Here is a 26,181-nt window from a genome sequence, read left to right as displayed (position 1 = left end):
AAATCAAAAAATTTAGTTGGTGACTATAACTTCTCATTAAATGCAACATAACACGAACATTTGCTATATTTTGACTGAAAACTGCGTGATTCGACTTCGCAAATTAGAGATACGCGATTTCTATTAACCCCTACTAATAGCGTATCTCGGGGACATGCTGTACTTATTTCAATCCCAATCCCAATCCCCATCGCAATCCCTATAGCAATCTCAATCAGGATTCCAATCCCAATGGCAATCAGAATCCTAGGCCGAATCGCAACCCCAAACGAATCCCAGTCGAATCGCTAACGAATCCCAATCCTAAACGAATCGTTAACGAATCCCAATTCCAATCGAATCGCAATCAAATCCCAATCACAATGACATATTTTAGGGATTTAAATCCTACAAACAGGATCCGATCGAATCTTTCTAATGATTGAATCCAGTGGCGGATTTAACGGTGCGCGGAGTGAGCGGCCGCGGGGGCCCCGTCAATGTAGGGGCCCCGTGTATGGTAATTCCAGCATATAGAACAGTGTGTACAGTAGTCTCAGCGAGAGCTTCTGTGCTAGATAGGGGCCCCATGGATGAGGGGACTCATAAAGTATAGGGGCCCAGTACAGGGATTCTGAACACCCTAAATCCTGAATCTCCCAACACTAATCTGAATCCCAATCGCAATCAGAATCCCAATAAGAACCCCAATCGAAGCGCAATCCCAATCGCAATCAGAATCCCAGTCGAATCGCTAACGAATCCCAATCGAAACGCTAAGGAAACTTTTAGGGATTCAAATCCTACAAACGGGATCCGATCCGATCGAATCTTTCTAGGGATTGAATCTTCGAATCTTCCGAATCCTGAATCTCCCAACACTAATTCATACAGTGGCATTTTCTTATATACAATCTAGCGAGAAAGCGATCAACCATTCAAATCCAATTGCATATTTGCCTGAAGAGCATTTTATGGGCCAAGCTATTAGCAAAAGACTGCTTTGTTTTCCAATTAGGGTACCTGATGTACCAACCCCAGCTTACTAAAGTACGCTGCGTTTACCATGCGCAGTAAAAAAGGACTTTCGTTTCGCACCTTCAAATGAATATCAGTCGGCACAGGACTATTGTTTATTTAATTTTTTATTTCTTTCTCCATACTTACCAGCAATATTGAACCAAACAAAAACATAAAATTACACACACATACACAATGGGGTTATTTTAATGCACTGGTTTAAAACGTTCCAAATGGCATACGCTCTTTGCGATTAAGCATTTTATTCTAGGACATGAAAAAACGGGGGCCGCCTCCAGGACGAAATTCAAGCAACATTCATACTCACAAGCATACTCACGCACACAAAGCAACACACTGCAGTGTAGGTAGAATTTCTTATCTGTTCAAAGTCAAGATTCGCTCCTATTTGCATTTCCTGCGTGTGGTGTTCCTATTGCGCTAACATTGCATGCGTGTGTCACACGCTGTAGGAGAGGCATTGTTGTTTTTTCTTTGCTTTCTTTCTCTTATTTCTTTCATACGCTTGTATGCATGTGTGTGTGTGCATGTGTGCGTGCGCACTTGTGAATGTTGCTATTCTGTGCTACAGGGAATATCAACTGTTTCGTTTCATTTTTCTGTTCTTTTCTGCTGTTCACACACCATTAAACTGCTACACCACACTGAGGTGAGCTAGCTTTTTCATATCTCCACTGTACTCTCCTATTCGGTGTGGCTTATAGAGTAACACAGTTGTTTCCCTTTGTTTTGTTTTCTTCAATTTAGCTAGATAGTGTCATTAAAAGCACAAATAATTAAATAATTCAACATCATGCGCTGTATGTATGCTTCTTTTTTCAATCATTTTCCCAAACATAGTGAACTGTTTTCATTTTCATCATTAAGCACTAATTTCTTCCTGAACAATCGAAGCATATTTGAACATATGAAGAAGCATGTATCCCCTCCCGCAAAGCATTTAACGTAATTGAGAATGTGTTTTGTGTTTGCATGTAGGTATGTATGCCTATGTATGCGTGTGTCCTCTCACGTTTTTTTTTCACGAGTTCAGTACATTGGAGGAGTCGTTTGTGTTGTTCGTTTTATATGTTTAGATTGTTTTTTTATTTATTTTTAAATAAAATTATTACATAAAATTCAAATAAAAAATGTATAATTTTGGTCACAGGGAAGTGTTTCGCAGCACAATAATATTTAATTAAAAAAACATGACTAAACAGTGACGAAGGGGGCGAGCAGTGAAGCGCAAAACATGTACAACAACAAAAACCAACCTAAAAACAAGCATGCATGCATCATTATTAACAACTAGTTCTTTTATGTGTTTTAATTTTGCATCCTAAGGAACTGATTGATGAACATTTCGTTTTTTTTAATAAAGCCAAAACCAAGTACTGCAACGGATCAGTGGCGAGAGGTGGTAATAAAAAGCAGCCAAACAAATAACAACGCTCTATCACTACACTGACAAAACCATGGGAAGAGTGTGCAGCAGCAGCAGCAGCAAGCTTTAATAGTAGGAAAAGGAGGACATTAAACAAGGAATAGCTTAAAAAAACAAAACAAAAAACAAACAAAAAAGGAATTCGAGGTATTTGTTGTGGTTTTGTATTGTATATTGAATCAACTTCAAAGATATCGTGATGTTGTTTGCTCTCCCTCTACTACTGCTCAGGGACGTTTGGCGTACTTAAAGATTGGCGTAAGCTTAAAGATAACTTTTGAGGAAGAAGAAGCACAGTGCTTGGCTAGAGAGATCCCTTAAACAAAAAGGAAATGAATGCTCCCCGCCCTCCTCCTTTTTGTTTCTCATCACTGGCGAGGGGTTTTGGCTCAAAAGTAAATGCAACACTCCATTCTCCCATCGGCGCTTAATATTAGAGTGACCTTTTTCTTCCTCCAAGCATTTGTTCCTTCCATTTTCAGTTCCGTTTCACACGCGCTCTCTCTTTCTCTCCTTCTGCGTATTCGTTTACACCCCCACTCCACCCTTTACTCTTTGCCCCTTCTTACGAGTTCTAAAAGATTTAACGGTTGCTTCAAATTTGGGAAATCATCCAGTCTATTCTGTTTACGGGTTTTTCTTTCATTAAATTCCTATCCTAGTGTATGCTACCCCCCTCAGTACGCGCGCGCACTTCACTCAATCCCACCCCAATCACACTCGTAACTCGTACATACAAACACGCACACGCACTCGAACCGTTCCTAACTAAGCGCTGCACCTTACTATTACTATCTCTCTCCTTCGCTCTCTCTCCCTCTCTCTGCTGGCTAGTCTTTTCGTCTTTTCGTCTCAGAAATGGCCACCGTTTTCGAAGCGGAATATACATATACGCGTAACATATACCATAGCGTAGGAAGGATGTGCTTACACTCTTACAGGGAGAAGGGATTGTATAATTGTGTATGCTGTGGTGGTGGTGGTGGTGGTAGTATATTTATCTAAACTGCACAAGAACGGCGTTGTTGGGTTGTTGTTCTATTTCCTTTTTTTTTCCTCTTTTAGTCAGGCTTAAGATTTGCATCCTTAGTCTTTCACTTATTACACACACCCACACACAGCATTATTACACGCCCAGTCTTTACAACAACCAAAAACTATCTTTTTCTCTCTCACACACACATTTGACAATGATCAACAGTCTTTAACGATTCCTCCAAACTTCCTTTTACCCACTGTCCTCAAACCATCCACTTCTCTCCTTTCCCGTCTTTTCCCAATGGGAATCTATCTATCTTCACTGGGTTTCATATTTCCCATTGGACACGCTTACTCTTCGCCCTCTGAGTAAAAATAAAAAATAACTCCCAACCAACTCCTGAGACTGTGCTGTTATTGCCTGGTGATTAGTGATTACAGTGAATGATGAAATTACTACACATAAAATGATGCATTATTTTGTTACCGCTTTTATAAATTAACCTTCCCCAGTTGGAAGGGTGTTTTGGGACCCTCCCAATCCCCGCCTCCCTCCCTCCCATTCTAAACCTGAGACAGTCTTGTTATGTTTGCTTCTTCTTCTTCTTCTTCTGCTTCTTCTTCTTCTTGCTGCCGCCACCTTCCCATGCCATTGGTGGGTGCGGCGAACGGGGGCCATACAACGAAAGTATCCCCTTATATACGTTTATATATATGTATGTACGGTACGACTAAAGATGAGTTTGTAGTTCAAACACTGGATGTATGAATGTGTGTGTATGTGTGTGAGTGTATATAGGTTGTGTATGTGAATTCACGGTTTCTTCTTAGTCTATTCGCGTGAGGTTATTGGTTGCTGACTTATAACTACGGCTCTCACACCGATCCGGGTCGGTTAGCGATTTTGCGACAAACTACAATATAAATAGTACTACTACTCCAACTACTACTACCACTACTCGAACTACTACTGCTAACCATCTCAATAAGTGCCGCACTACGAGGACTTGTTTGCGTACTGAATGACGGAGCTCATCCGTATGACGGACGGTGCTGACGTTTGTTGCGGTTGTTGTGGTGCTGCTGCCGGTGCTTGCAGTGTTGGCGATGGTTGCCGCTGGCATGCGGACACGTGCTGCAGCACTTCCAGCTTCATGGAGCGTTCATCCTCTGATCGTTGCTGCTGCTGATAGTGCAGCTGCCGTACCTGCTGCTGTTGATGAGGATGGAACAGCTGTTGATGACCGGAATGAGCATCGAGAGGAGGTTGTTGTTGCTGATGTTGCTGCGGCGTCGGCGGCTGCTGCTGCTGCACTACCGTAACACCATAATGCTGGGGCGTAGTAACTTCCAGCGACGCCATCTTTGGACCGGTGGACACCGTATGCTGGCTGTCCTTGAAGTAGAGCTTCCGCTTGCGCGGCGGCAGCGTGTTGTTGTCCCGATCGGCCATTAATACTGAATCGGATTCCGGCGAGGAGGAACGATCGGGCGACTCCGGCGAGGAGCGGGGCGGTGTGAGAAGGTTCTCCGTGCCCGCAATGGCCGCCTCCACCTGCCGGACAATGTCACTGGATGAGCTGGAATGGAAGGAAAGTGGAATTAGAATTTGATTTTGTTTGGGGGCAATACATCAATCTCCTGGGAAAACCACTTACCGGAACTCGGTAATCTGCGATGCCGGTGCAAAGTATCCGTGGTGCTTCATGATCGCCATCGGCTCGTACACAAACTGTCCCGCACTGGGCCCGGATGGTGCACTGGACCCGGCCGGTTCGAGCAGCGTGGAGGAAGTACCCCCGGACGGTGTCATCGACAGAACGGAGGACGTTGAAGAGGACGATGAGGATGACGACGAACCCGAGGACGGCGGTGGAGTGTTGCGCGTGATCGACAGGGCCGACGGTTGCACAGGGGAGATCGAGCGCTGCTGCTTCAGCTCCGGACAGTACTTCACCTCCGTGCAGCCATTCTCCACCGCCGCCGCAATGGAGGCCGCAGCAAGCAGTGCCGGGGCGACACCGCCACCATAGGCGCGCTGTAACGATTGATCGAACGACGACGGTCCCATACTCTCATAGCGTGGCATTTGTTTCCGTTCACCATCATCCGTCGTTTCATCTTCTTCTTCATCGTTCTCCTCCTCGTCCTCCTCCTCCTCCTCGTCGGCACCCACCTGCTGACCTGCTTCGTTCGCTCCCACAGCGAAGGATGGAGAAGACGAACCCGATTTCCTAATCGCAAAGTGACCCGAAGGTTCGTCGCTTGACGGACCGCCGCTCTGCTCCGTTCCCTCGGTGTGGCTCATGCTGGACGAATAGTCGAAGGAGCTGCTGCTGTTGCTATTGCTACCGCTACCACCACCCTCCAGCGCTGACGACGACAACTTGATCGAACCTTCCGTGCCCGAGGTGGACACGTCCTCCAGCTTGCAGGCACCTCCAGCATCCGATGCCGCCGCCGCCGCCGCTGCCTCCTCATCGTCTGGCAGCTCGTTCGCGTGCCCCTTGATGTGGGCCTCCATCTCCTTCTTGCTCTTGAACGTTTCATCGCAGATCGTGCACTTGTAGCACTTGGCCCCGTAGTGCTGCACGCGGTGCAGCTTCAGCACGTGGTTGTAGCCGAAGTCCCGGAAGCAGATATCACAATGGTATGGCTTTTCGCCCGTGTGCGTCCGGGAGTGCACCTTCAGCTGCTTGCTGCACGTAAAACCCTTGCCGCAACCCTCCACCGGGCATTTGTATGGCTTCTCACCTGTAAGCAAGCGGAGGAGCGGGAAAAGCAAACACGATCAGTACACGCAGCCATTTTTTACCTTGCTAGTACGCAGCGCAGTACGCAGCCAACCAGCTACACACAAAGCACCAAGCGTCTCCATAGCGACCGACGAGCTACTAGGCGTCTCCATCGCAATTGAAAACGACTAGGCGTCTCCATCGATATTTTCGTTAGAGGTTTATTACATTTAAATTATAGAAAAAATCTTAACTTACCGGTATGTGTTCGCATGTGTATGACGAGCTGGCCGGACTGGATGAACGTTTTCCCGCACACGTTGCACTTGTGGGGCCGCTCGCCCGTATGGATGCGCATGTGCCGGTGCAGCTTGCCGCTGTGCTCGAACGCTCGGCCACAGATCTCACACTTGTACGGGCGCTCCTTCGTGTGGATCCGCCGGTGCACCTGCAGATTCTCCTTCACGCTGAACATCTTATGGCAGAACTCGCACTCGAACGGCCGCTCGCCGGTGTGCGTGCGGTAGTGCCGCACCAACCGTGCCGGCACCGCGAACGTCTTCTTGCACACGTCGCACTGGTACGGGTCGGGCTGTGGGCCGGCCGGCGAGCCGGTACCACCACCACCACCACCACTGCCCCCACTCGCAGTAATGGTGGTTTCTCCCAGCTTGGCAGCGGCGGTGAGCTTTTCGCTCGCCTGCTGCTGTTTGGCATGAGATTTCATATGGCTGGTGTGGGCGCTCTTGCTACCGAAGCTAATGTTGCACTGGTCGCAGCGAAATTTGGAACCGACTGGCGTAGCACTGGCGCCGCCACCGCCGCTGCTCACCTGCACCGGGTGGTACGTGGACTGTTCCGGTGAAGAGGAAGCGCCCCTGTCTCCCACCGGTGAGATCGGACCGGTGTAGGTGCCGGGCAGTGCGGAGCCACCCAAGCTCACGAGCTGACCTGCCGCCGGTGGATTCAACACAATCGTCAGCTGGCCGTTACCGGAACTACTGCCGCTACTACTACTGCTGCTGCTACTACAGCTCTGCGGTCCGTTGCTGATCGTAAGCCCGTTCGTGAGGCTGATCGTGTGATGTTGGGGCTGCTGCTGCTGATAAGGGTGGGAGACGCCGATGCGAGACGGTTGTCCTGCCACCACGTACTGTTCGGTACTGTTTGCATCGTTGTAGCTTAACTGTAGTATCGTCCCGTCTGGACCGTGTTGTTGCTGTTGCTGCTGCTGCTGCTGCTGTTGTTGCGTCATAAGCAACGGAAGGCCAGAATAATACACCATTTTGCATAAATCTGAAAGGAAGGTAGACGAAAACAAGTGATAAGTAAGTTTTTTCATTTACATTGTTTTTTATTGTTGTACTAAAAGTCGCGTATGTCTTCTATATTGATAAATGATTTCAATTTGAAACATCAGATAAAGTGTTTATTTACATTTGAATGCATTAACTCAAATTTTAAAGCCGGGGTATATTGTCCGTACTCGCTAGTGTAATTTCGATTTTCACTAGCGCATCTGGAGGCGGCTGGCCAAAGCATTTTGTCGAACAATTTGGAGCCGCTTCAGAAAAAGGTTATTTCTCCATGTTTTTTATTTAAACTGAACTGGCAAATGCTGTGTAATTGATAGATAAATATGTTGTGCAAATATTGAGGCCATTTTCACTTTAAAAAAAACGGTGAAATAACTACTTAAAATTGAGATCCAGCACGACCGTTACCTCGATGACCAAAAGAAAAACTTCCACCAGCCGCCACCAGATGCGCTAGTGAAAATCAAAATTACACTAACGAGTACGGGCAATGTATCCCTGCCTTTATGATGCAAGTACACCATTTGACAACTGTTGAAAAACAACTTAATGAAGGTAAATAATGATGTGCACATTCGAAAGTGATTTGGAAAACCCTGTTAGATCTCTAATAAACATCCTTAAAATACTTCACCCTCTATTTGTAGACCTTAGATACTCCACAGATTGCATGAATCATTTATTACCAATTGTTGATTTGTTTGGGCAAAATTTCATGTTGTGTATATTTCCATTAACACATCAACCGTTTGTAAGTGTTTTTACACTCAACGAGATAATAAACTCTTTCGCAATACTTAACAGTGGATGGAACCTTCATTCTATCAAGTGAAAATGGAAATAAAAGAGAAAATATGTTTAAAAAAAACCTCCTAAAAATATCCTACAGAAAAGGCTAAGCTGTTCACGTGACGACACTCGCTACAATAATCTTACAACAACAGCACTGTTAATTGTATTATATTGCTGCATTTCATTAGCAAGCAGTAATTAACAATCATATTTATTGACAGCTTTGATTGTCTACTTCTCATTAAAGAAAAGAAAGTGCAAGTGTTAAGTTCCACATTTGTCAACTCGACACTGCTCAAATCACTTGCCGCTTTATCATTTGTTTTATTATGATTAATAAATAATAATAATTATTAATTAGCAGTAAAGTCTTGATTATTCTGAATTGGAGAAAAAAACATCACAAGAAAGTATTTTTGTTTATTTAACTGTGCTGTAACTGCTCCAATTAATTATTGTCGTCTGTACCGTCTGTGCAGCGTGCCTCAGACAGTCGAAACTTTTTGCAACGAAAAACGGACTCACACGATCGTCTCGAACGTTGCGATTGCCTTATCGTGTGTTTCTTCAAAACATGTGTTTCTTTGACATGTGCGAAATTCGCCTAGAAACTGCACGACCTACCACCATCATCGGGACTAGTATCAATCTCCTCCAATCAATTAGCAAGCACAAATTACGCACACGCAACAAGCCGCTCCACTGCGCCGCCGTCTTGCTCCATTAATGTTGCTTCCGTGGAATGTGCAAAAATATCGCAAAATTGTACAAAAACTTCACTTCTACCCATGTTTTGTAGTTTGCTTTTTTTTTTTTCGTCGGATGGACCGTCAAATTTGGCTATCATGAAGAGAATATCTTATCACCAAACAAAAAAAGCAGGAAAACACTAACGTCTAGCCATAATAAATAAATTCCCGGCGACAGAATAACAACACGCGCGCGCGTGCTCTCTGCGTTATGGCACAATTCAAAGACGGTCAAGCGTGGGCATGGTCTTCGGGTGAGGGCACGCGGTTTTTAGCGTTAACACAGCAGCACCAGCACACTCCAACAAAGGTCGTTCCGCTCGGGCGCAATCGCCTCATCCCCCGGAAAAGAAGACCCCCGGAATAACGATCATTCGAACGACCGACCCCGTCGCCCCGCTTGTAAGCGATTAAGCGGTAGGCGCAGTTGGGGAAGAGGCTGATCGACATCCAGCCGCGATCGTGCATCGTTAGCGGCACGTGGATCCAAACACGGACGGTTACGAATTAATATTGATATATTTGTTATTCTGTTTTTTTTTTTGCTTTTGCTTTTGCTCTGTTCTTGTCTGCATACTTAACGCAATCTGAGACTGGCAGGGAAAAATGAAAGCACAAACACCACATCCACATTATCAAGCAACAGAAGCGCGTGTGCGCGGTGGTTCGCGCCTTTCGCAAGACTCTTCTCCACTCTGTGTCCGTTGTCTCATCCGCTGTCAATCATCCGATCTGGATCGTCCACTCTGCAGCCTCAAAAGCAGCCCAAGCTCCCCGAACAATGGCAAAGTTCTCGCCAATCCCGGAGGTTAGGTTAGTGTTTGGTAATCTCTGTGTGGTGTTCTGTGTTTTTTTCTTAATACTGTTCTTCTTCTGTTGTTTAAATAACGCTTTTATAAGGTCATAATCGGTAATTTCTCCGGTCTCGTAGTACAGTCGTCAACTCGTACGACTTAACAACATGCCCGTCATGGGTTCAATCCCCAAATAGACCGCGCCGCCCTACGTAGGACTGACTATCCTGCTATGGGGGGGAATCAATTAGTCACTGAAAGCCTAAGCCCACAAGTGGGTACAGGCAGGCCTTGACCGACATCGGTTGTTGAGCCAAAGAAGAAGAAGAAGAATCGGTAATTTCTAATCATTTCTGTTTTCTTTTTGACCCCGCGTAACATTTGTACATGTCATCGGAGTTAAAGTGACTTCGCAACTGCTTATCGGCCATCGTGGTGACGACTCTTCCTTTATTGGTTTTTTTTCTTTTTTTGGGGTTATTAATCATACTTGCAATCAAGAATTTTGACGATGATCATGAGGCCTATATACAATGCTGTCCCCGATCGGAAATCTGGCTTCAGTTCGTGCATGCCAAATGACAAGGAGGAAATGACAATGAGATTCGTTGTATAGGTTCACAACGGTTCAACTGGGTTCAATTTAAACATTTAGCAACAAAAAATGAAGATTTGAAATTTGAGCCGAAAAACCAGCACCATTCTATGCATGTACAGGGCTGCTTGTTCTCGATCCGGAAGTAACAAAATATCGCATTACAATATGTTATCACCATCGCCTTTGCAAGGTGCACCTCAGGCGCATACGCATTGGTTGACAAAAAAGTGGGTCTCCAAACATCGTGATCGTTATAGCTTAATCCCTCCTCCCCTTTCTGCGGTGTGGATTCGCTTTGTCTGCTCTGACATCTAACCTTGCCGGCGCTATCTACGGCGGCACACGACACCCCAGAGTGTGCGACAACGAGCACACTTACCAAACGAAGGATAAGCTAAGTGAGTGGACGGCTTATATCCAGCAAATAGTCGATTCAATCTCATGCGTATGCGTACACGTCAAACCACTCAATCGTAAACAGCAAACAACAACCGACCAACACACGAATGCCAATTTTCCACAAACAATCGAAACCACACACGCACGCACACACGCTCCAAAGGTGATGGCTGATGTCAAGCGCGTTTGATTACCCTTGGCACACCGTGAAATCTAATACGATCGTTGAGATAAAATCATTGTTTTGGGGTGTTCGTTCACTTGCTCTACCCTCCCCTACCCGCCCGCACAAAGCCAACATCTGCATGCGCTTGACCATTACACAGCCATGTAACATGACACTCTGGCCAACAATTGGGAACATGCTGGACTAGTTTGGCTAGGTCAGCGATCGTACGTTTGCGAGTCGCGATACCAAGAAGGTGGACTTATTTTTGTTATTTGTCATATCACGCGGAAACCAATCAATTTAGGTAAAGTGTAACATTTACGTAGCGAAGCATACAAAGCGATGTTTCTCATTGTTGTTTATGATTTACAAAGGTTTGTCAAAGGATTAGCACAAAGGTATAGAAAAGCTATAATCATGGGAGTTTAAACTTGCTGCCGTACTGTCGTGTTGATGTCGAATACTGTTTCATTTTTTTACGTATGAAATAGTAGCTTACGGTTATTAGCCTGCCAATTAAAGAGATCGACAGAGCTAAGCCAATTATTGTAGTTCTATAATTAGATGTTTGGGTAATATTAGAAGAAGCAAAAAACTACCATAAAACATCAACGGTTCCACATTTTGTGAAATAAGCACTGAGTATGAGATGTTTTGACAATTTATGTGAAACCTTGAACTTGTCCAAATATTTAAACAACTTAATCATCGTGTATGTGACGAAGCTACTAAAGAGATCTATCATTTTAAAGCAGCCCACTGCACTGCAGTCCAACGAATTGCTTTTTAAGGATTTAAATTTATAAATTACATAGTTGTACAAGTCAATATTATTTGCTAACAAACCAATTTCCGTATCTCAATATTGTTAAGCTAAACGTTGTTGCTTCACTGTACCAACAGTATTTCACGAGTTCAATATGATTTTTCAGACGCTCATAGTTGTCTTTCAGAAGCTTATATGTATAGATTTTTGGGAGAAACATTGTTTCAATGCACTTTAGAATTATAGTCACTAAAAATAATTATTGTGCAATCTCTCTAAGATGTAGCCTCTTCAAGTTGAATTGTTTCTCTAAGATGAATATTTTGACAGCCCCGTCATATTCTATACATTTTATGTTTCTTCTAAATGAATATCTCTCTGAGGTGAACATTCTGATGGTGCATAAGCGATTTGGTAGTCGAAATTATCTCAGATAAATTTTTGAACCACAGTTTACAAAAATATTGGTCCAAGGATCCCATGTTATTATTAAATTTGTTTATTTTGAATATTTTCTATCATTATACGATAAGAGATTGCGAGATTTAGCGTCATCGTTTGTCATCGCCAAGTTCAAATTTGTCAAGAAACAGTTTAGCTTTTTTCATTTAGGTTTAAACAATGTAAAACTGTTGCCGTTTGTTTATTTAATCTAGCTTAATCTAACGACAATATTAATTAAAAATTTCTATTTAAATCAAAAAGAGTCCTTAGAAGAAGGAACAAAGATTGTTTGGGTTTTTATTTGAAGGATGCCAGGTTTTTTCGTCACTTCATAACAACAACTTCATTAGTTTTCCTCAACATGAATATCTCTCTAAATTTACTCCTGAATAAAAAAAAACATGAATATCTATCTAAATTGACGGTCCCTTAAAGATTCACCTTAGAGAGATTTCACTGCAATATATAAAAATTTAATGATATGGTACACAAGTAAACTATTAACTTAATGTTTGACAGTCATAATAAATATTGTGCTACTGAACCTGGTATGTTAACATTTGATTCAGACATTAAACCCCTATATAATGTTGGATATATTTGTCAAATAATAATAATCTTTAAAACATCTGTTAAAATTTGACATGTTCAGCTGTTATTTTTACATTAAAACAAGATTTCAACATTCACCCGTTTGCTAGAAATAACGTGGTAAAAGGCCCTCAACAACGTTACTTTATAAAAACATGTAACCCAGTTAATGAAAAAATTTAATATAAAGCGCATCTTTACACAAATCATGTTTGGTCAAATTGTTCAACGCGCCAGCTCCCACTAAACCGGTCGAGGAACGAATCCCACTCAGACTGTCGTCATATCTTTTACGTCGCATGGATTTTAGGTGCATTGTTACACATGTTTTGCTCCTTACAAAAAAGTGAGCTACTTTTTGAAACATAAAACGGCACCACTAAGGCAAAGATTTTCTAAACAATAATAATGCACTATAACTGCACTGGCCGTATTTGGATTTGCATACATTTTCACTTAGTTCTTGGAGTTGGCTGTTCCAAATCCGCTTTGCTCCAAATCCGAACCAATTACCTTCTGCCGGCACTTCCTTCATCTCCGTCCCAGATTTCGATAGAATCGTTTTGATCCAATCCTGCTGCGCCCAGAGATCGACATTCTCCGCCAAACTGGCTGCGGCTGCGGCGGCGGCTGCTGCAGCCACCGCTTTCGTTGCTGCTGCTGTTTCCACACCTTTCTTCATGGCGGCTGCGTTTAAATGCAGCCGAACAATTTACTCGATCGATACGATCGGCACCTTTGCACACTTTGTATATTGAACTATTTCTTCTGGATTGATGGATTTGACACACTATTTACCCGTTTGTACTGGCATGAAGCACTTGAAAAACTCCTAACTACGCACTTATTATAGCATTTATCATCAACCAACGACCAACCAATCAGGCACAATGTAGCATGAAGGTAGGTAGGAACTTTTCTTCACCGGTTAAGTTTGAAATTTCACTGTTCGGAGCACTGGTAAACCACCATCTTCTTCGCCCTCTTAGTTGCTCTGCTTTTGCGTATGCACTGGGGACAATACCAACACTTGCATTTACCACTGTTTTATAAGAAAGAAAGAATTCTTTCTACTTTCCCATCCATTTCCTTCCCACACGCAAACCGTTGCAAATCCCCGTGCGCGTTCGTTGCTTGCAGGCGATTGAAGTCCTTCTTGCAAACGAACAGCCACAATCTGCATGCTGCTACGCGGTTCAACCGTTGCGTTTTCCTTTTTTTCTCACTTTCTTGTGCCAGCTCGCTTGTGGTCGACACGCGCGCACGTTCCCGAGCCGAAGTGTGACCGCGAAGATTTCTTCTTTGAATGAGCGCGACCAGCGAGCCCGAGTTTCCACCAGGCTGCCTGTACCGCACTTGCCACTCGGTCTCTGCACTTCGAGCATGTTTTCTTACACCTCCCTCCATTGCATCGGTTCGGGATCGCTTTTCTTGCCTTCACCGGGCGGGCAGCAGAACAGAGACAAAAACCGCCCGAACAGCAACGGCTTCGGCCCGACGCGAGTTCCCCTCTTGGTCGTCTTGGCCAGTTGCTGCAGCAGGTCGCCCGCGGCCTGCACCTTCGGTGTACATACATACATTGGTTCGGAAAACATCGCATCGTCGGCACGGGCGCGTTCGTGTCGAGTTCGGGACGTTTCGTGCGTTTGGCCATTTCGGCTGTTTTCGTGCCGCACGCTTTTCGGGCGGTTTTTTGGTGGTTCGGGATTTTTACCTTTTTTTTTGCGCCCCTGCTACGGCTCGAATTCCCCTTAAATTTTACGACAGAAGGGTGCAACTTGTCCGTAAAGGGGATTTATAGCTGTTTGATTAGAGTATCTTGTAGGCTTTTTTAGGAGGCCGCAGCATCAATCCTCATCGGGTGCCTCAATTTTTTCCCTCTTTACCATAGGTCAGGTCAGGACAGGTGAGGTGGAATATTGTGTTTCTATAGGATGATGATCAATTTCTATAGGGAAATAATTTCTGATTTGAGTAAATATTTAACCACTGGTCCAATATATTGTCCAAAAGCCCAACGACATAAAAATGAAATATTCCAGCGAAATCGAGGTTTAATAGTAGCTTAGACTCTTCTTAGAATCCCGCACATAAACACCCTTGCCCAGTGAAGACACCAGAACCCAAGCAATTCCCAAGATCCGCGTCTTACGACCAAATTAGTTTATGAGTTGTTTGTCTTACGACCAAGCTCTAATTAGCGCCACAATCGACACAGTACAGTGCCGGATTCGCTGTTTGTTCCGCGACCACCAAAGAAGAAGATCGCGATCACCACCTAGCCAACACCCAACAAGCTCATCGCCGGAGGCCAGATCGAGGATCATTCTTATCGGAACTGCGCACACGCCGAAGGGTCGTTAGTTCGAATGATGAACGCCAAACACTTCACCCCTGCCTGATTGACGAGTCTCGCGCAGCCGTTAGAATGTTAGAAGTGCCCTCACCGTTGTGGCTGCGACTAATTAAACTGCGACTAATAAATCACCCCAAAAAATGTGTCGGTCCATTTGGAGGGAACGTGGCACCACACACTTACTTATCTCGCGCCCAATTTGAGCTTTTCACACCATCGTGCACAGGCGGCGTCAAGATCAGCACCCAACGGCTATCTAGCGGACCGACGCAACACACCAAACGTTCACCCTTGCGGGCAGCGTTCACAATCAGAGACGCGCGTGTGTGTGGCATTGAATACTGCAAAAAAATTGGTGAGGAAGAAGTGCCCCAGCGGCTAAAGATGAAAGGCAATCTTCCTATCACACAGGCACAGTTAGTGCGCACAAAGCTCGAAAGACGATCGCTGCCAAAGGGACGCACCACAGGAAGCGATCACCGGCTGGATCAGAGTTGTAAAAGAAGTGTTCTCCCAAAATCCCGACCGTTTTGGGCGGTTCGTCGCTTGCCGAAAATCACACCTGAACAACTCAATGCAAAAGCCAAAATAAAATACAAATGAAGTGCAAAAACAAGCGAACACACCGCGTGTACTTTTTCTTCACCGCTTGCTCCTTTTGCCCACGCACCGTTGGGCCATAAACTCTCCGCCTTCTTTTTCAAACCGCTCCCTCCCTTTTTCACGACCAGTTTGCGCTTAAGCAGCAGCCAAACGGTCCTTCTCCCCGGTCCTGCTAGATTGTTTGCCAACGATTGGCAGTCCCACCGCACCTTCTCTTTCGCTTGTTACGGTGTCGCGGAGATGTCGCCAAGCCCCAAACGCGTGTTGGCCAGGATACGTGCGGAGATAGTGGACACCTTACATCGACGAACCGGTTCTGGGATTGGGACGGGCAGGGCACCGAATCTTCGAGGCCAATCCGTGCGAATTTCGGCCAATTTCTGCCCAACGGTTTTGTCCATTTTGTCCGGACGATGATTGAAGCACAAAAAACAGCTTCACTGATCCACTTCAGATTGAGTGTACTGCCCTGGGGTGTGGTGTATGTGGAAGGCCGTCACTGATACCGTGAAGCTAGCGGCCGGTGGGGTTTTCCTAGCTTTGGAGTTCTTAAAATTTGGCTCCAAGTTGGCGACCATTTGTTTTTTTGTTATTTATAACACTGCAACGCACACGCGCCGCGCCAATAAAGGAAGAGTCGCAGCAAAGCGTGTCGAGGTTGGTGATTGCCGGCAAATGATAACAAGGTTACCGAAGGCATGTTAGAGAGAGAGAGGCCGCGAAATATAATAAAACAAAAAAACAGCCACCCAACCGGTAGTACAATGCGTTGGTCATGGACACACGCGCCGGTGCTGCCCGATACGCAATAAATACTTCGGAAAAAGGGGGAAAGGTGAAGCTGTAGCAAGGAGAACGGAGGGGGAAATACTCGATTTGTTATCACCCGCACCAGCTGATTTTGGCAGGCCGATTGATAAGCCGTTTGGGGACGGAAAAAGCCACAAGTCATCGTCAGCCCGGTGGATTACTTAACAACACAATTTGTCCTAATGTTATTTCCGTTCCCTTATCGTGTCCTTGTACGGTTGAAAAGGTGTACCACCGTCCACCCAAACCATCCAATCTCTCTCTCCCTCCCTCGATGGCTGCAAACGTCGCGAACCATCACGATCCCTGTTACATAAATATTAATAAGACCTGCGCCACGTGCGAAAGATGTGCGCGGTTTTGTGACGCTTATGGTGCCAGTTGTTATTCGCTGACTAATCGCTCATTGCGATATGACATTATCATTGCTTATAGATTCATAAATTCAGCCGGTTTTTAGGGGGGGGGGGGTTTCCTACTCCCAACGCTTTTTGGAACGAATCGGACCAAACGGTTCCATTCGAAAACCAAAGCGACAGACACACGCGCGGCCCACCGTCCTTCTCTGGGCCTGGGTTAAAGCTTAAAGTACTTCCCACCACTGTTCTGGAATGTTTTCTGCTACTGCTTCTTTGTTCGCTTATTTGGGCGGGCGGGTCGTCGCTGCTTGTTGTGGGTCGTTCGTTTTCTGCTTCTGCTAGGAACTTTTTTTCCACCAATTAGCATTATCTGGCAGCCGAAGCAGAGAGTTAGTGCTGCTTTGAAAATGGCCACGTTATCACCTTTTCTTTCTTCTTGACTAGGGATCAAACGAACATTACACAAAGAGCCCCCTACTCCTTTCTTGCTAAGTTCCTGTTTCGTTCTACTTTTTTTTTTTTTGCTAATCAAACAAGCAAAACTTCTTCCATCCAAAAAAGGAAGTCAAAGCCTAGCGCACTGCGAGTGCCAAACACCTTTCATTTCGTGCCCACAGCACTCTCGAAACCGGGCCCCATTTGGGAAGGAGAACGAACAACAAAAAAACGCCTCAAGATCGCCGCCATTGCACCGCCAGACCCCTGGTCTTGTTCCGCCATATTGTGTAGTGTGCCTGGGAGTACAAAGTTCTTAAAACTATCAAAGCTTCGTCTTATTAGTGGTGCAAATTGTACACCCCAACAGCTCACCAGCAGGAAGCAGGCAAGGAAGTGTGCAATAAATGGTTTTGCGTAACCTTCATGTCGTCGTGCGGATATTTCGTGGATCGGAAACGTAGGGGCGGCGGCGAGTAGCAGGCCCGGTCCCGGCCAGCGATATGATTGTGTTTTAATTTGTACCGTGTCAAAAAGTGCAACACATAAAATAGAGGAAAATGTGCAAAAACAAAAAGCCAACAGTACGAAAACCACCCCAAAAACCCTCTTTTCGCTGGCAAGGTGAATTCGGTGGTGCAGATCCAGAGAAGGAAACAGGAAAAAGAAGCGAACAAGTACAGGAAAAACGTTAAACGGATTGGTAAGAGGAATTCTACAAACACAGACAGAGAGAAAGAGAGAGAGAGGTCAGAAAAACAAGGCAAAAAAAGTGTGCAAAGATACGACCAACCCAAAAAAACAACAATCTGTTTCCACACACAGCAACAAAAAAAGTAACAAAAAAAAAACAGAATAAAAAAGAATATTCACGCGCCACCAAATGCTGCCGAAATGTTGTGCCGCACCGCCGCCGGCCCGCCTGGACAGAAAATGGCTTGCGCGCGACGAAGATGCACACGCAGCGGGCTCCGGGCGGCAGCGTACGAAAGAAGACTCTCGCGCGCGCGTTCGAGAAATGTTGTGCCGTACCTCCACGTGCGAATGAAACTCTGTTTCGAAGCAAACGCGCGCGCACTTCCACCCAACCAACCCACCCATTCCCCACCGTTCTGCTGAGAGGGTGAGACACCCCTCAGTTGACAGAGAGCAGGGGTTGCGGATGGGGTGGAATGGACGGTGCGAAGTTTTGTGAACCGAACCGAAACGATGCGGAATCGAGCGAGCGTGTGAGCGAGTGCGAGAGCGAGAGCAAGCCGTATGCGTGTGTTTCCGATGACGACGCTCCACACTCCACTCCCTTCGTCAGCGCGCGCACACACACCCCTTACATCTCTTTCTTCAATCGCTCTTCTCCTCCTTCCCTCTCTCTCTTTCTCGCTCACTTCTTCAAATGCGTCCCCTGTACAAAAAAACAGGAATAATATGCTCGCGCGCGCGTTTAGAGCAACAGAAGAGAAGAAAAAACGCGGACCGCGCGATAGGCGCAGGCAATGACGGGCAGGCGGCGGCCGGCTTCAAGCCGAAAATACCTCGACCTCGTCAAGTTAACTCGCGGTGTGGATGTCTTTTTACACGGCCTACTACCGCAATACATTTGTTTGGCTCACTGTGTGTCTGTGTATGGGTCCATCTGACGTTTTTTTTGTGTTTTTATTAACCCTGGCAGGAGGGCAGCAAGATGATGATACACCGGTTTTTGCTGCTGCTGCTGCTGCTGATGATGTTTTGCTGATGTTGACGGGGCATAATTTGCGTTTCTTGCCTTTTTTTTGCTTTTGTTAACTGCAGCAGCCCTTGCATTTACAGCTTTATTGCAGGCACACAGCTCGGGGAAGAAATTTTGCATCCATTTTGTGTGCACCATCATTTCCCATCAAGCACTCGTCCACTATATTACACAGAGCAAAGCGAATTAAAAGCACATTATTTTAGCCTTCCTTTAGGCCTTCCTCGCTTAACGCATGTTAACGTTTTTGGGACAGCAGCCGACGCGAGCTGCCCCTGAGAAATGGCTTATCATAATTCCTATTGGCTTCTCATCACTCTAAGGTTCTAATAGCATTTTTTTGTTTTGTTTTTCTTTCTCTTCCAATGTTTTCCATTACGGGGTTTGCCTACTGTCCAAGTGGCCCCATAGGGAAACAATCAAAATCTCGTAACCCATGACATTATGCCACGAGGGCACCACAGTTGGCGCCAGCAGTCCGCTCGAGAACAATGTCAGGCCCGAACGAACGCACCACAGCCACGGGCAATCGGAAAGAACGTTTGACAAAACTACTCAACACCGAGAGCAAGAAGGCAAGTGGGCAAGAAAATTAACCATACTACCATACCAGCGGTAGGTTAATCGGAAAGGTTATCGAACTCATTTGGAAACTGAACCATTTCGAACGGCGACGCATAATGCCCTGTGCCGCTCGCAACAATCGTGACACGACAGCAGGCGAACAGTCGGGGAAGGAGAAACATGCAACATCGTTCTATTACGAACAGCCTATCAATTTGACTGTATAAACATAATCTTAACTTCCAGTTTCAGTGTAATGTTATAAGATTCTGAATGTGTTTTATTGAAGTTTTAGCGTCAGTTCTAATTGGCAGTCGAATGGTGCAATGACAATACTGTAGGTCTGTTGCAATTCAAGTCCAGAGTTCAAATCTTGAAAAGTCTGTAGTTTTATGTAAACTTTGTAAACACTTTATTAGCATCGGTTTTATCAAATTCTATGTTCTAGAATCACAAAAAAATTGAATAACGTTATAATTAACATAATTGCTGGACATTAAATATAAAACATCAACGCGGATCAACAATAATAAACTTGTCAAACGTCAAACATACATACACAGCCACATAATAACAATACATCATCCCAACACTGACCACTCCAACGTGCGAGAGACCACTAACAGCTACTTTTCTTTTAAACCAACAAAAAAAACTCCCACCCGTCAATGTATGCGTGTGGGCCCCAAGCGCGAGTGGTCGTCTTCGGGTCGGTCCGTCATCCTCTTACGCCTCTGCTAAAATGCTCCAAGACGAGCATCCAACATGGCGGAAAGTATCGCCCCTTCCACACAACACATGCCCCCGGATTGTCTCTAAAGCAACCAAATTTTGATATTCTCGCCTGCCAAAACGCCTGCCATCGTTAAACGACAAAGACACGCATACATGAAAGCAGTATGCACGAAAAAAAAGAAGAGGAAAAAAGCATGGCGGAAGCGATAAAACACATGCAAAAAGTGAACCAGACGTCGTGGTAAAGATGGTACTCATCGCGTACACAAGCATACACACACACATACGCAAACGAACGGTTGCCAAAAATACACAACCTTTCCTAAGCCTACCATGCTTAGGGCGGGTGACTTAGACGTGCAAACGCTTGCCGAAACTCGTTGTGCGCTACAAACAACCATCGCTGTGTTGACGGCCTACTGCTACGCTACATGTAAGAAAGAGAGATAGAGAGAGAATACAAGGGAACGATACGGAATGGGGCGGGCAAAGGGTTTTTGTTCCATGTTGCCCCACCACGTATTTTGCCACACAGAAAAGGTATTGCAAAAAAAAAAGAAAGAAACACAACCCAACAACATCCACTCGACCCTGTCTCTCTCGACCCTCTCCCAAACATCGCATGAAAAACATGTTGGAGCATTCTGTGTGTGAAGGCCTCCCCAAAAATTGAAGTAACAAAAACACGCACGCACACACACACTCACAAGCGATGTAAATGCCACGGCTTTACCAATCGCGGAAAGGGCAGGTCAGGAACGGCAGGTCGGAATTCAGCCGAAAACTGCCAAACTGCCGCCACCCAGAAAATACCCCCCCATCCTCATAGACCCACGTTTTTGGCTTCAAATTTCTTCTGTCTCACTCATGCACACACCGTTACTGTTTTTTCCCTTTTTCTCTCTTTCGCTGTAACGAACTTTCCAACGCGCATTGGAGAGAAAATGTTCAGAAATGAACCACCCAAGAGGGGACCCAAGAGGATGGTGGACACGCACCGCTTACACACACACACACATACACACATTTACTGCCCTTTGCCAAATGACCTCCTGGAAGGCAAAGCGCAAAAACGTACACACACATACACACGGCTCAAGCGAATACAAAGGAAAACGGGTGAGATGAGGGGAAAGGAGCAGAGCCACGGACACAACGGGCCCTGTCTGCCCTCCGGTGTGTGCGATAAACCACAACCACACACAACAGCGAACGCGTTGTAAAAGGAAACGATCTCCTGATGGGCTTACGAGAGGCCTAAAGGCAGTACGCAGCCGAGCCAGGCGGCTTTCTGGCTGCGTACGTGTGCGGCTGCTCCAGTACTCGAAGGAAAGGATGCCAACTAGCGAGATGGCATTAGGATGGGATGTAATGGTGCGCAAAACCTTGCTCTTGCATTCAGTGCAATACCCAGAGAGAGAGAGAGAGCAGTAGAGAGAAAGCGTGCTGGAGTCTGGTCGATACCCACATCGATGGAGTGAAAGAATGGCAACGGTGAAGAAGTTTGGTAGGACTTGTTATGGCAACACAAAGCCGAGCATGTAACACAGTAACGTGCGTTAGATGGGGGCGAAAGAGACACCCGACTCCTTATCGATCGATGAGCTTCAATCTTGTGCCGTTTTTTCACCGTCTCTCCCAATGCGTTGACCATGAAAATTAAGCCCCAGTAAGAGGCGGCCGTCCTTTCCATCGTGCCAGTTTCATTCTAACGTTGAAGTTCAGTTTTTTGTCTACTTTATCAAACTGTCGTTTTGTCTAATTAATTAAGTGATTTTTAGTTTTGAAGGACCATTATTTCTTCGCAGTCCTAAAGTTTTATCTATACATATCAATAAAACGTTTGGAAAAGGCTTCAGTTGCCTAGAATCAATAGCAAAGAAGCCCAGGGCGCCGGGCTTTCTAACAAAGTACATGGAGCTAGCCAATGGAGAACCAGGGTTGGCCGGAAAAAGAAAGCAAAAAACACGGGGTACACTAAAAACCCTCCCATCCCCATTTCTTGAGCAGGCGCATTCAAATGTGCATGTGCAGTGGCTGCATCGGTGTGCGATGGCACGACTCACCGCACCATCTTAGTGCCGCTGCTGGCACGGCCACTGTAGTGATGCATTTTGCCGTTGCAGCTGCACTACTACTGGATAAGAATGCACCAAGAACCCCGTCCCCACCCCCAGCTTCACACACACACATACACATACATACACACGCACATACAGACGGGTACACAGCATTGGCTCGCTCGCTAATTCGCCCATTCGGGTCGGCTCCTTTCATTCGCCGAACACGATGTTGCATAGGGATGCAACTGGCGAGAAGCGACTGCGCAGCATAAAGCAGCAGCAGCAGCACCACCACCACTACCAACCCCCTCGTTGCACCTTGCAGTTCTCTACGAATGCAACTTTTTTATGCAAACCGTACACAAGCACAAGTGATTTCAATGCAACTGCGCCGGGAAAAGGGAAGTCGTTTAACGGTTTCATGGGTGTTAAAATCATGCAAAAACAAGAAAGTATGTCTTGTTTTTTTACAGCATTTTTTTAAATGCAAAATTATGAGCATGACAAGTGCAATTTAACGGTAAAGTAACAACAACAAAAACTGCAATCTCGATGAAAGCTTTCTCTCCGGCATTTCCAATCTTTCCGTTCACCCCTAGAGGATAGGTCACGGTAGGCCGTGCACAAATCGTAGCCTAGAGACCCGGGGAGGAGAAAAGCGAGATAGAACAACAAAGGCAATAGCAACAACAAAAAATGATTTGCGCAAGCCGGGCGGAGGAGATGGTAGATGATGCTGCTGATGATGATGATGATGGAGTTTATGCTAACTCTGTGCTTCTGTGGTGGCCATTTGCTATCTCTTGTGCACACACTCTCACTGCATCTCTTTCTCGCTCGCTCTCGCACTCGTTCTCTTTCACTCTGGCACACATACACACACACTCAGTAAGGAGTTATCGCATCACACAACGCATTAGAATGATGAACGAGAGCGAAAGCGCAATTATTTCGAACCGTGCGATTGGAAAACTATTTATTTGCGCATTTTTTAAACATCTTCAGAGAATTCATAGTACTGTTTTTATTTATTTTAGGATGATAAATACAAAAAAATACAAAAATAATTCACTGCAAAGCTAGCAGAACACGTTGTATCACTTGTAATTCATGCATTGGCATACAAATTGACTTAAAAATCGCCACAAATACTCACCCAAAAAGGCTTGCGGGCTACAAATGCATATTACACACACGTAGCACACACACACAATGAGTGCACACAGAAGAATCGTTCCCCAAAACTTTCCAACAACTTTACATTGACAAAATGGGGACTGTGCAAAAGCTTCCTGAACCTAACGTAACATCGCCACGAGCACGAATGATTTTCTAACGCCGTACGTCGCATGTTGACAGTGCGGCCATCGAGACGCTCTGAGCCACCCTGTATGTGTGTGTGTGTGCTGTGCGGCCGTGTACGCATAACCATTTTCAAGGTTAAAGCGAAGAAAACACCAACTGCAGGGAAAACGAGGCCGAAAATTGCAAACGGCGAAAGAGATGCAAACAGGGCCACCAAGGGCCGGGACAGAGATGGAACGATAAAGAGAAAGATGGTGAAGAGGGGGAGGGTAGTGAAGAGAAAAATGAAGGGAGAGAGAACGATAAAGAGAGAGAGAGAGAGAGTTTTCTCGTGCTATCTTTGTAGAGAAGTGCGTTTTTTTATATATCACTTGAATGTTCAACTGTATCTTTCTTCGCCAAAACGTTAGAATCGCTCTTGCAGGCTCGAACCGAAAATGGCTATTTAATTCACATTTTTCAAAGAAATTAATTCGAAACTCACCTAATGCGTCCGACGCGCTCCTTGGATGGCGAATTGGTGTGTGTGATGTTTTCGGTATTTACTTTCTTCACTTTGGTATTAAAAGGTAAATGGATGGCGCCTGGTCCTTCACCACCTCCTTTTCTCCCTATTTAAACGGCCGCCAGCCAGCACATTGTTTCAACGATGGAAAACGATAGTTTTACCTCCCAACGCTGTGCCAACACAGAGTGCCCAATCATTTGCTGCCCTTTGATTGCTGTTTGGGGCCCGTTTTGCATCACTGGTAACATGAGCAAACGCTACCAAGCTGTAACGCTACCACGGTAACGCTTCCGTAACGTGCCACATTTCACCTAGCGTCCTTGTGCGTTGCTTCCTTCAATTGTTTCGGCGACACAACACAGGCACACACACACTTTTTACAATTTAACTGCACAACTATGTTATTGGGTTCTATGATTAGTTGGCCTAGCGGTCACCAATTTGAACACCGTTTGTCACACACAACCTTCACAATTCACCTGTGCTCTGCACGCTGCCTGGTGATGCTGCTCAAGCGCTTGTGTGAAGGTGCATGCCGAATGCATCACAAACGAGTGCTGTTCGGACGAGTGCCGCACGATGCGACGACAACACCTAATCAACACACACACAAACGAATCGCAATAGGCCGGTGCACGATTGATTAGCAGCTTCTCACCCGCTCGAGTGTAAGTGTGTGATGATGTTACAAGTATGGGGGTAGGGAGGGTTTGTGAATCGTCACCAATAAAGATCTCGCACACACGCACACATGCCACTGGCCATCGTAACGTGATTAAATCGAACCAACGGCGTAAAAAAACTGCCCAACCACACTAACCGTCGTCGTCGCCGTTGCCGCCGCACATCCACACTAGATTCGCTATTGACCTAGGCTTTTTCCTAACGGTCAGATTAGCGGGCAGTGTTTATAGGCGCAGATATTACTTCACCACCGCTACCACTGCCGTCACCCTTGCCCGATCGAGGGGGGGTCATCACTTGTGGGCGAGAAAATATTAACCGGCACCCCGGTTTTGGGGTTGAGTTTTCGAGAAAAAGCGCTCTATTCACCACTATGAATCACTTCACTGGCGGTTCTGCACTGGATTGACACGCACTCTCGGCTCACTTGGATCACTTCATTCTTCTGCCCTACACTGGTCACTGGACTTGCTGCTTTCTACCCCCACGAATCTCTGCGGTACGTATCACAACACGGCGCTTATGAACGGCGGCGTGCTGCTAGCGTTGCTGGTTTTCGGAAGAATGCGCGAATTTTGAGCCGTCGCTCTCTCACTCTCTCTCTCTCTCGTTCGCTTGCTTGCTTGCTCGTCTGCCTGCGCAGTTTTTGGAGCACACTGGTGTACGCGGCGCTTCGCCTTCAATCGGTGGGACCGAGCAAAGGGACGAGATGAAACTGAAGCGGCCTGGCTGAACCCGTGCCTTGTTGTGTGCCGCATCCGTACGGCCAAAAAGTGAATCGAAACTGGCCTGGCCTGGCACCAACTGTGCGGTACAATACACGGCTGTGTGCCGCCCCGCGTTTGCTCACGCGTTCTACTCCACCCTGCTGCGAATGTGTTAGAAACGCGCTGTTTTGAATGGGGTTGCAAATTATTCTTTGCACACACTGTGAGAGGGATGCATGGGCACAGGTAAAAGCATCCTCATCACGACGTACACACACACACACACGGACACAAACACGAAAGCATGGCGTACTGTTCCGGTTCGAGCAGCTTCTGCGTTTGCTTTCCTTCCCAACAACTGTTCTTTCTTTTTTTTTTGTTCGACGCGAACCTTTTTCGACAACCTTACGCACACCGAACCATTTTGTCCGAGGCCTACTTCCTGCCTACCGCACCGAGGCACGTCATTTACGGAAATATCGCGCGAGTTAGCAGCGGGGCCAAGTTGGCTTTGTTGTAAGCGACGCCCTGTGCCTACTCTACGAA

General features: G+C 45.9%; 1 protein-coding gene across 3 annotated transcripts; it reads right to left on the bottom strand.

The window, feature by feature from the left end:
• Positions 1-1,200: 1,200 nt before the first annotated feature.
• Positions 1,201-26,181, bottom strand: LOC120900766 (Krueppel homolog 1-like). Of its 3 annotated transcripts, none has more exons than XM_040308215.1 (4): positions 24,221-26,181; positions 6,418-7,455; positions 5,083-6,178; positions 1,201-5,004 (listed from the first exon to the last, which is right to left on the bottom strand). In XM_040308215.1, the coding sequence occupies exons 2-4, from the start codon at positions 7,442-7,444 to the stop codon at positions 4,422-4,424; spliced, it is 2,706 nt and encodes a 901-aa protein (XP_040164149.1). In that variant the 5' UTR covers positions 7,445-7,455; positions 24,221-26,181; the 3' UTR covers positions 1,201-4,421. The 3 variants fall into 3 exon arrangements, with proteins under 3 accessions (XP_040164149.1, XP_040164150.1, XP_040164148.1); XM_040308216.1 differs by lacking the exon at positions 24,221-26,181 and adding an exon at positions 23,588-23,795; XM_040308214.1 differs by lacking the exon at positions 24,221-26,181 and adding an exon at positions 13,291-14,170.

The sequence above is a fragment of the Anopheles arabiensis genome, chromosome 3 (assembly GCF_016920715.1).
Source record: "Anopheles arabiensis isolate DONGOLA chromosome 3, AaraD3, whole genome shotgun sequence".
NCBI classification, from domain to species: Eukaryota; Metazoa; Arthropoda; class Insecta; order Diptera; family Culicidae; genus Anopheles; species Anopheles arabiensis.
Note: the sequence above shows the minus strand (reverse complement) of the source record. Positions and strands in the feature narration are given on the sequence as shown.